Genomic DNA, 11,673 nt, shown 5'->3' with positions numbered 1-11,673 from the left:
AATTCATTTAGCATTTTTATTTATTTGTAATACATGTATATCATTACAGGCATTAAGGACATTAATATAAAATAAAATAACATAATTTTTCAAATAAATTTCACTTTATATAATCTAATAAAATATAACAAAATGTACTTAATAAAGAAAATAACATAACAAAATCAATTATTTAAATATTATTTTGGAAACTTTGATTTAAATTCAACAAAAAAATTTTTGAACACTTATATTATTCCTTAGAACTATAATTAGATAAAATCACAATATATAACAAAAATTTTATGAGATTTTTAAAATTATAAAGGACCATCAAAATAACAATTATGAAAATGCTTCAGTTAAGTCTACAAATTTAATTGTTAAACTTTAAAAATTAAACATTACTCATATATTATAGTTTCATTGGAATAATAATAACCTCAATATTGTTAAATTATTACTTGTATGGAATCAAAATAATGAAAACAAATCACAGAATAATAAAGATAATTAAATTATTAGTTCTTACGTGTACCTGAAAAATATAAATGTGAGAGGTTTTCACACTTCTTAAAATACTTTATACAAATTCTTTACTTTTTATGGAATAATAAATTATTTCAATATTCATTCTTTAATGCCTCCATTCTTTCTGCTGAAAGCCTAGCTAAAAGTTTGCTTCCAACTGTCTCAGATATCTGAGAGGACAAATAAAAATAAAATCAATAAATTTGATTATTTATGAGTAACTTCAATCCTACTTGTTTTTCTTTTTTTATTTCTTCTGGTACATAGTTTTTAAGTTCCTTTCTGATAAAAATTAATTTAATATTATTATATACATTCTACAATAATTTTATATTATACTATTGTAGTATAATTTTAACATATAATACAGTATTCAAAATATTACCTTTTTAAATGATTTACTTCAATATCCATACCTGGTCTAAATGTGGATTGAGATTTTTTTTTAACTAAAAATTAAAATAATGTAAGACATTTTTTGATAATTTGACACAAGTGTCTCATATTTTTGAAAAATATTCAAGTTTTATTTCTTAGATTATGACTTTAAGTTATTTTTTTTTTATTATGAATTAATTTATCATTACGTTTCTTTTAACTCATAATATATTAAAGTAGTTTATAAACTATACTAAAAATAACTACTAAATTTGTGTTTAGATTGTATTATTTTAAGTTCATTGATTGAAAGTTTTTATTTTATTACCAAATACGATTAAATAAAATAAATAATTTCCCAATTAAGTTAAGAGTTAACCCATCTACTAGCAATAATGCCAATTATAAACTCATTTTTCACATGCACATTAAGAGAGCCTAGGATTAAAGAAACATTATTTCTTTACTTTTTAATTGTGTAAATTTTAATTTTCATTTTTTATTTAAGCAAATAAAAAAATTATATAAAAAAAAAAACAATATAATTTTCAATATCATAAATAATACACTATTTTCATATAATGGTTGAAAGATATTAATAACATTCCAACTTTGATATGCTCCTTTAGTTCTAGACACTCAATTATTTATTATGCCACCATCTATACTAATTATAATTAGTATTATTTAGTACTTGTTGTTAGTTAAAATTCTAAACCAAAAAAAATAAATCAACAACTTATTAGTTGTCAATTTAATAGATGTCTAAAAAAGGCTATAACTTAATAAAAAACATATTTTTTTTATTGAAAAATCTCATATGTAAATATGAGATGTATCATCATGATACATGTTTATTTTAGCTCATCAACTAAAATAAAAATTCAACTTTTAGGTCCTCAAGAGACCAAAATCTTGGTTTTAAGTTTATATTTAATAAGCCTTTACCCTAGTAAAATAATTCATCAATAAATATCTAAAATAGCACTGCTAGTACCAATTTGTGTTTTTATTTTGTTACTTTAGTTCCACAACTTAGTTACATTAAAATGAACCATATCTTTAATTTTTATGATATATTTGACCAAATATTTTCACCCTGTTATACTTTCCATCTATCCTAAAATACCATATAACATTTTTCCTTATACAAAAGATAATATTTTATAGGATAGTGGTAAGGTAAGGATAGTGTATATCCTTACCTCCTCTTTTACAGTCTTGCTTTCAATAATAACACTGCTTCCTTCTTTAATCTTTTCTCTTTTTATAACAGTCATCAATCTTTTGAATATATAGATGTATTTTGCCATTCAAACATTAGAATTACAAAAACAAAAAAGAGTTAAATAATTAAATTTTCTCTTTATAAAACACAAATTTTGAAGAAAAAGATATATATGCTTAAAAATTAAGAAGGCGTTTACCTACAAAACTTGTAGGGGTGACAATTTTAAAGTGAAATATACAATATTTTTTCATTATGTTACCTTGCATACAAAATGCTCGAATATGACTTGTTAAATCTAATTGAACTACTGATCCATCAGTAGAATCATCTTCTTGGTGTGTTTTTACCTTAGAAACATCTAATCCTACAAACCACATAGAGGCTGGTGTTTTATGAGAAAAAGAAGGAGGCGTGAAAGTATCCGGATTTATATGTGAACGAGTAACAACTTTTGATAATTCCAGCGATATTGATAAGTGACGTAGTTTAGATTCAACAAATCCACGCCATTCAACAAGTTCTTCTTCAGTTTTAGCATACACAACAATACTTAGAAAATATCTATAAAAACATAATGAAAAAAATGTTTAATCGAGTTTGAGTTATTTAATTATACTGTTAATACTAACTTATATTTAGTAAAAAATTTAGAAGGTTGAAAAAGTTTTGACCATGTAGATTCACCAGTTAATATTTCTCCCATTATATCCAATCCAAACTTAAATTCTTCTTTGATAATAGAAAGTGTTGAATGAGTAACATTAAATGTTGAATTTTGATTAGGATATACTGGTGTAATTATAGGCATCACATGTTCTCTGTCTGCGATATTTATCTAATCAAAATTAAAGTTGATAAATTTTTACTAAAGTCTTAAGAATATTACTTACCCTAGGATCCCAAACTGGGTAACCCAAATTAATAGAATAATTTGATTGTAATAACACAGGTTGAGGCCATTTCCATCGTGAAAATATCAAAAAAAATTTATGAACTAAAGTGGCAGCAACAGCATTTGGGTACAACTGACAAATTCTTGCTACTAACATAGCCCATGAAACCCCACCTAAATATCCAAGAGAGTTAGAGTATATTCTATGGCCTGTAATAAATTAAAAACAAAATTTTATTTTATCAAACTTATTATATAATTACAAATATCTACAAAGCTAAACAAACTATCCTATGTCCCAATAATTTTATTATTTTATAAAATTATTAATTGTTCAGAATACCACATGTTTGTACTTAATTGCATTTTTTTTTTTATTTTATATAAATGTCAAATATTAGTTTTACTATTTTAAGTTATCTATACAGAAAATGATTGCTTCATTCATTATAATTTCAAATTATACATGCTTATACATTATACATAAACTGACTACAAGAGAAATCAAGAATACAAAAGCTTAAATACCTAATAAAAAAATATATGTAACTAATATAATAAACACCACATAAACCAAAATAATTTTTACCTTTTTTATGATACTATATTAATTACTGTCAAAAGATCACAAAATGTATTTAGTTATTAACACCATAATTTTGAAAAATTTCCCTCATCTTAAGCTATTACAATTTACATTAAGATTAAAAAAGAAATCATATATTTTTGATAAAATTAGTCGATTTTGTAATAGAGTAAAGGAATGCTTACATCATTCTAAATTATTTCAAATTAAAGCTTGTTTAAAGTAATTTATTATTAAAAAAAGAAAAACTTTCTTGTGAATTATCCTTTATTAGTAATCAAACATTAAATTCAAAGAACATATAAAGTAGATATGATGATTTTTTTTTTTTAATATTTTTCAAATACACATTAAAATATTTATAGGACAGTGATTTCAATGAACATTATTCTACAAAATGCTTCAACTTTTTATTTTTGTTTCGAGTGTCATTAACTTGATTTTTTTTTATAAAATTACTTAAATAAAACGTTTTTCAAAAAGAATACTTAAGCAAAAAGTTAATTTTTTTTAATATTTTGTTGATATTTTTAATTTACCAACAGTAACACTATTGATAAATATAGTTAGCTAAAAATTTATAAACAATAAGTTAGTGGCAATAAATTTATAACATAATTATATCAAAATTATCTGAAGCTAAAACTTAAGATAGCTTTGAAATCAAGATATTTACTTAGCACATGATCCCCAAAAGCCATGTTAGTATGCATAAAGTTGAAACAAAAATTTTCTCTTTAATACTAAAACAAATATTTATTAGTTAAATAATAAGTAGTTAATAATTTTATTTATACTATTATTAGAAAAGATAAAGCCCATATATACTCAAACTTCCAATGTGGAAAGTTAATCAATTAGGTATTGGTATTTTGTGAATACTCTTAATACTCTTAATATGACCATTCTTAATAGTGCTACCCAAAATAACAATTGCCACAACAAAATCATCACTTAAATACGAGCCTGATGATGATATACATTGGCAATCATTATAAGTTAATAAACCATTATTACTTTATTAAAATATAGCTAAATAATAGGTTATGTGATTAGAATCAAAATAAAATAATTTAAAAAAATTTTATACTAACGTTTTGCCCATAGCTTAATAGCAATTAGAGTTTTCTTAAAAGCTTCTTTATTAGGAACTAAACGTAAAATAGAATCAGTTACTCGGCATCCATTTAAACTGCGAACACATTTGGGATCTAAATTTCTTAATAATTCATCTCGTTGTAAATCCTGAAATTATATTCATAATGTTCTTAAGGTTAAGGGTAAAAACTAATGTTAAAAAAATAGTTTAGTTTTAACTTTTATTAATGAAAATACAGTAATAATAAATAGAAATTGAGATTATTTAAGTATAATTTTTGATTTAAATATGACATTTAAAATGCAGTAGTATTCTTTAGATGCATTTTGCAATGTTTGTTTGCCACTTTGTTTTCAGTTTTTGTCAAATTATAAATAAAAAGCTTATCTTGGTAGACAGTATATGCTCAATTATAAGATAAATAAAAATAAAATGTTTTATACATTTTTCTTTAATGATTACACATTTTAGCTAAATTTAAATTAATTATTTGTATTTAAGTAATTACTAGTTATAACTAATCTATTAGTAGGTCACTGATCAAAAACTAATACTGTTGTTAAAATATAAAAAAATAAATAAAACTAAATGAAAAATGATAAAAAGTAATATTTAGTAAAAACTATTTATACATAGTTATTACTCATGTATATTGTAGCTTAATATTATTTAAATTTATTATTTTTTACAGCTAAAAAATTGGTTTACAATAGCAATAAAACAGTATTAGACAGTTTTTTCTCAAGATTTCATTAGCAAATAGTGTATTAACTACATCACATAAAACCTTTCCATCTCTTATTTTTTTATAAGTAAATATATAATCTTAAGCATGTTAAAAGTTGAAAATTAAATATGTTTAATTAAAGCAATAAAGTTTATACAAAGATTACAAATATTGAAGAAAGTATATTCTAACCATTTGATAATGCATAAACAAAAACAAGCACAAATCAACTGTGTGTTTCTTATCAAAAATAAATAGTTATATAAATAAGTTAAGACAACTTTTAATTTATATCTTCAACAGTTTCATGTTAAAGGGATTATAATAATTTTAATTACTACTAAATTTAACACATATAAAGACTACCTCCTCATCAGTATACTTGTTTATAATATATTTCAATTTAAATAATACAAATATGAAAATAAAATTATAATTGCTTTTTTTTGCTGAAGTGTTTCTCTACAACTATTAATAAATTTTCTATAACAAAAGGAAAAATTATATAATAATCAATTTTATTACTATATATAATTAAATTGTAATTGTACTGAGAAACATTATTGGAAATATCTTAAAAACGTATAACTATTAATAAAAAACTACAATTTGTGAAGCTTTTATATAGTGTTTATAGAAATAATATACACTCTAAATGATTAATACGATATATTATATAAAAAAATTACTTACAATGTTCTCAGGTACTTCTCTGAAGGCTAAGCGAGCAAATAACATATCTATTTCAATTCCTTTGACTAACATTTTAATAACTGGTACAAATGCTTCTTCAACAGCCTTTAAAAAATTATAATATTTTAAGGTGTATTTATCTTAAAATTTTAATTCAAAAAAATTGTTTGTAAAAAATTGGATGAAAAATGGCAATTTTTAAATTTCAAAATAATTATTTATTTTTATTAAAATTAGAAAAAATAATAAAAATATATGTTTTTATTGTAGTAGAAAACTGTGGAAATTATTAATAAAAAAGGTATAAATCTACTTTACGGGACACCCTTTATTTTTCAAAAAGTTCGTTTTTTTATGGAGATTAAGAATATGTAAACATTTTGAGCGGAATCGTGTGGTTCAAAAGTTATAGTGTTTTAAAGTTGCGATTGTAGTTTAATATTATAGGTTATAAATATCGATAATTTTTCTTTAAAGTTATTTCATTTTTCTAATTTTAAATTTCATACCAACTTGAGAAGCATTTTTATAAACATAATATTAATGAAACATTGATAAATCGTTAAAAAGATGGTAAGTTTCAAGCAGAAGGTTATCAACGGGTGGGAAACTTTTAAACCAAAAGTTTCCGCCAATTTTTTAAGTACTTTTGAAAAAAGCATAAAAAAAATTAACGTTTGAAAAAAAAAATGTTGAAAAAAAAGGGTGTCCCGTAAAGTAGATTTGTTCCATAAAAAAAAAGTAATGCAAATTATTTTCTGAATTAAAAGTTATTTAAGATGTCGAAACATGGTGAGACACCCTTTATACATCTATCTACTTACCCTGACATTAGAAACAAATGTTTGCATTTTTAATTTCAAGTAAAATGAAGTGAAAAAATCACTTCTATGTATGTGTCGTGGTACAATTACAACAGTATCTATATCAGCACCTTTGTGATATACACCCATGCGGAAAGAACCAAATGTGCAAACTAGTCCTCCAACATTTTCTAAAATATTTTCAGGTAAGTTATGAACTATACTTATTTCTTTTATCCATTCTTTCACAAGAGTATTAAGGAATGCTAATACTTCTAACCTACACATAATCTATATGTTAAAATAGTTCATTTAATTTAATTTAGTCTTAGGTTACAATAATTAAACCTTTGTTTCAGATCTTCTTCAGTAGTAATAACTTTTTCATTATCTAATGCTTCTTCTAGAGTTTTTGTTAATTGAATGTCAATTTCATTTGGTAAGGCATTACTAATCGCAGACGTCATTCCAAACATTCTGACAATTTTTAGAAATACATTTAAAAATGAATGGGAAATTATTAACCATCACTTAAAATGGATAAGTATGCAAATAAATTTATCCTGGAAAGAACAACTCTAGATAATTATTAAAATAATATCAGTAATTAACAATTCACTGTTCTTGTACAATTTGTTGTTTACAACCTCAAAAGCTCAGAATAAACTTTAAATTGAAAATTTTCATTATTTAATTGTATAGCTGGAACTTGTATGTATAAATTTAAGTTTTATATAATGTATAATAAATTAAAAAATTAAGTAAAAAGAATATTAATAAAAAAATAATGAAAATGGTTTTACTATAATAAGAGCTCTAACACATATCCATAATTTTGTACATAAAAATTATCAAGAATACTAATATTTTAAATTCACAAATAAACAAATAAATCATCACAAACAAATAGATCATCGATTTACAATTTTCGTTTTAAAGGATACTTCACAAAATTATTACACGTTTACATGAAAATTCGAATAAAGTCACGAGTAAAACTTACACCATTTTAAATAAAATCATACTTTTTAATTTTATAAAAAAATTCAATTTCTTAACGAGATGACAGCAAATAACATTATTGAGCGTATTTGTTGAACATACAATAATTTTATTTTGAATTGGTATAAGGGGTTGAAGACGTTATTTGTTATTATTATCAATTATAAAACGTGACTACAAGATACTATTGTTGATTAGATGGGTCTATTTATCACTTTGGTATTGATAACCATTATCTTTGGAGATGTAAAAAACGGTTTTTTTCTAACTTGAAATATAATCTGAAAAAAACTGATTTATTTTTTTCATATTAAACCAATAATATCTATGTAGATGGCTGAAAAATGTTAAATTTTAGTGCCAATATTTGTAAAATTGTATTATGTAGAAAGTTATCAGTATAAAACATCATCTGTGGCGAAGTGAGATGGCTAGGAGGGCTTAGGTTCTCAATTTATAATTAGATTCCTAAATTTCTAGGGGCTAACCCCTTCTAGAAATTTAGTAAAATTATATATATTGTTATATAGAAATTATTTTTGGGTAGATCAAATTTAGCTCCATCTTAAAATTAACCATCCTATGCCTATACTTACAACAATCCAAAAATGGTACTATCTTAATATATTCATCACTATCATAACATGGGATAATAGTAGACAACCTTATTTGTGTCTACAGTGTTTTTATTTAATCTTTTCATTTAAGATAACACTTCTATTTATACATTATATTCATAGAATAACAAAAAATTTAAATAAATAACTTATAAAAATATTTAACAAACACATATTATTTAATCATATTATATTACACACGTTTCAGTTTAACATTATATAAAATGTCAAAATTATTTTTATACTATTCATCTGTAATAATTTATATATTTTATGCGTACTTATCATAAAAAATTAACATTATAAGAACGAGACAATGATGATTTTTGGAGATACAAAATATTATAAAAGGCAGAGCAATCCCTTACAATCTGGTCTGTTCTAATTGCACACGCGACATTGTCACGAAAAATTTGTCAAAATTTATCTTTAGGGCTACCTAATATGAGATATATTAGAGATTTAAACTATTACTTTTATACGTTATTAAAGTAATACCAAAATTCTTAAAAATTCTAGTTAGTCCATTTGAGATGACCGAGATATAATGATCTAATTAGTTTTAATTCCTCCACGCTAGTGAATGTACTAGTTGTTCTCCTTTTAATTATACCACTTTTGTGTTCGGACTAATTTTGAAATTACGTTTTCGTTAAACTCGTTAAATCTAGCTATTTCTTATATAATCCCCAGTTCTTTATCAAAATCTATTTTATTCATCGGGATATTAACGAATCTATAAATCATACTATTAAAGGCTATCATTTTGTGTTCCTAGCTATGATTCAAATTGTTCGGATTAAATTTCAAAATTTAGTTTCCCTTGTACTTTTTTAAACAATTAATCAAAAAGACAATTTTCCCTTTACTTCCTGTTTGTATGTGAATTTAATCAATGAGTAAAAAGAATTTAAATGTTGTAAGAAAACCTCTGTATTAAAATCTTTGCTTAATCCTGCAAAAATATCATCTACATACCTAACTCAAATTTTTGAAAAATTACCGTAGGTGTGTTTTGAATTGGTTTCGAACATACTTTTGAAAAGTTTTGCTAAAAATGGTGAGAGCAGATTTTCTATTGCTGTTCCCTCAGTTTGCTCATAAAATTTATTTTGAAACTGAAAAACATTTTGACCCATACATAATTTAGTTAAATTAATATTCTTATTTATTTAATACTGTTCTGTTTTGTGTCATTTAGTTAGTGATCAATTTTTATTATATGAGCCGTTCGCTGCAATAATAACCTAAGGTCACTTAGGTCGTTTTTCGGGCGACACTGGAAACGGGTAGATAAACTATTCATAAGTACCCCTACCAAATTTCATAAAAAAATATCAATTATTGAGGCCGTGGTGAACAAATGAATATAGGCGCGTAAATGAAAGCGCTGCGCCAATTCACAGTTGCATTCCCGTGTAACAGCTGATTAGCATAGTGCGTTAGTATACAGAGGCTTTTATAAATAACTATTGTTTAATATTATCCACTTAAAGAATAACAGCTATGGATGTATCAACATCAACAACTTCAACTTCCATGGCTAGTGACAATCCGGGGTTAAAAAGAAAGTTAAAAAATGGAAAATGGGCCCGTAACAAAAGAAAATATAAACGTAACAGCGGCAAAGCGTATAAAAATATAGCTGGAAATGATGTATCTCGCAAACAGTTTAGAAAGATAGAACATTGTTGTCGGGCCCAATGTTTTTCAAATTTTAATAGAGATTCCCAAAAAGAGTTTTTTAGAAATTTTTATGTTTCACAAGATAAAGAAAAACAGGATACTTATTTAATGAGTTGTGCACATCGTGAAGGAGTTAAACGTCATAAACTGGCTCCCGTAACAAAAAACCGAGAGTGTTCGTGGAAGTACAGTTTAAAATTACATGGAAAAGATATAAGTGTGTGTAAAGAGTTCCTTATTAGTTTATATCAAATCAGCGATGGCAGAATGAAGACCGTATTAAGGTTTTGCAAACAAGGCGTTTCCCAAGCTACAGAAAATCGTGGCAAACAGCCGAATCCTAAAAAAATACCTGATGAAGTTTGGGCCTTAGTTAAAGAGCATTGGTTCCTTATACCTCATAAAAAGTGAATAATAATTATAATTAATATAATTTTATGACTGATTATTTGAAAAAATCAATAACTTTTAGTCGTTCGCCTGAAAAACGACCTAAGTGATTTAATATTTAAACGGTTATTTAACAATTAAAACATTAAAATTTTAGTTCTTTGATCATGAATTTTCATTGTATGATACTGCTACTTACATTTGAAAAACTTAGTTTTCTAATTCTCGTCCTTCTCCTTAAAATAATACACTTTTAAATCTTTAAACCTTGTTTTCTCAAAACTATGATTTGTCACTTAGGTCATTATTGCAGCGGACGGCTCATATGATATATAATTTGTTTTAGTTTTAATTCTTAGAAAATTCGTTCACGTGTGATAAATTAAAATATTTAGTGTTTATTTAATGTATAAATTGAAAACTGAAGGAAAATGTGACCGAATCGGTAACGCAGCAGTGCTTAACGTGTTCTTCCTTTGGTTCAAAACTTCCTTATGATTATAATCATTTACCGAGCGAAAGATCAGTTCAGTAATTTGAATCGCCATCACTCTCTTTAGCGAAAGATTAACCTTCCGACGAAGTATCAATAGTTCAGAAAATTTCCCCTTTGTGGAGATCGCTTTGGCCCTTATGGACCTTTTTTAAAAAAAAGTTGTAATCTAAATAAAATGTACAATAAAATAGAGTAATTAGAACATCAATTATTGTCATAAGTAGTTGTGGTTAAGTGCTGCAATTAGGTCTCTACTAACCAAAAATGCTATGTAAATAATAGATGATGCTGTCCTAAAAAATTATAGTTTTAATACGAAGTTAAGGAGTTAATTTTACTATAATATGTTTATTTGTTTATTTAACGCTATTTTATGATTTATTTCAAGTCATTAATTAATTGAATTCTGAGGAATTTTAAAGGATTTTAGCAATATCTATTAGAAACTGTACATTATCTTATAAAAAAAATCTGTAGATTAATAAATTTATTATTTATATTTAACAAGCTTACGACCAAATACATATTATGTTATATTACAGAATGAATAGTAATTAGTAGTC

General features: G+C 24.3%; 1 protein-coding gene across 9 annotated transcripts; it reads right to left on the bottom strand.

Moving 5' to 3' along the window:
* Positions 1–284: 284 nt before the first annotated feature.
* On the bottom strand, positions 285–8,090 carry LOC126897189 (poly(A) polymerase type 3-like). Of its 9 annotated transcripts, none has more exons than XM_050670587.1 (12): positions 7,923–8,090; positions 7,268–7,396; positions 6,941–7,199; positions 6,117–6,221; positions 4,692–4,842; positions 3,010–3,221; positions 2,749–2,954; positions 2,379–2,680; positions 896–959; positions 744–792; positions 580–680; positions 285–517 (listed from the first exon to the last, which is right to left on the bottom strand). In XM_050670587.1, exons 1-11 carry the CDS (start codon positions 7,940–7,942, stop codon positions 603–605), a joined length of 1,575 nt encoding a protein of 524 aa, XP_050526544.1. In that variant the 5' UTR covers positions 7,943–8,090; the 3' UTR covers positions 285–517; positions 580–602. The 9 variants fall into 9 exon arrangements, with proteins under 9 accessions (XP_050526544.1, XP_050526545.1, XP_050526546.1 ...); XM_050670588.1 differs by having other exon boundaries at positions 7,268–7,482; positions 7,923–8,089; XM_050670589.1 differs by having other exon boundaries at positions 7,268–7,482; positions 7,945–8,089.
* Between the last annotated feature and the right edge of the window lie 3,583 nt (positions 8,091–11,673).

This window comes from Daktulosphaira vitifoliae, unplaced genomic scaffold, assembly GCF_025091365.1.
Source record: "Daktulosphaira vitifoliae isolate Bord-2020 unplaced genomic scaffold, ASM2509136v1 Scaffold_2, whole genome shotgun sequence".
In the NCBI taxonomy this organism is placed as follows: Eukaryota; Metazoa; Arthropoda; class Insecta; order Hemiptera; family Phylloxeridae; genus Daktulosphaira; species Daktulosphaira vitifoliae.
This window is presented reverse-complemented; position numbering and strand designations above follow the sequence as displayed.

Coding starts and splice junctions, on each gene's coding strand:
- LOC126897189 (XM_050670587.1), bottom strand. CDS start 7,942: ATGATTTTATTTAAAATGGT. Junction 7,200..7,267: donor GAAGAAGATCTGAAACAAAG/GTTTAATTATTG, acceptor GATTATGTGTAG/GTTAGAAGTATTAGCATTCC. Junction 6,222..6,940: donor CATTTGTTTCTAATGTCAGG/GTAAGTAGATAG, acceptor AATTTTTTAAAG/GCTGTTGAAGAAGCATTTGT.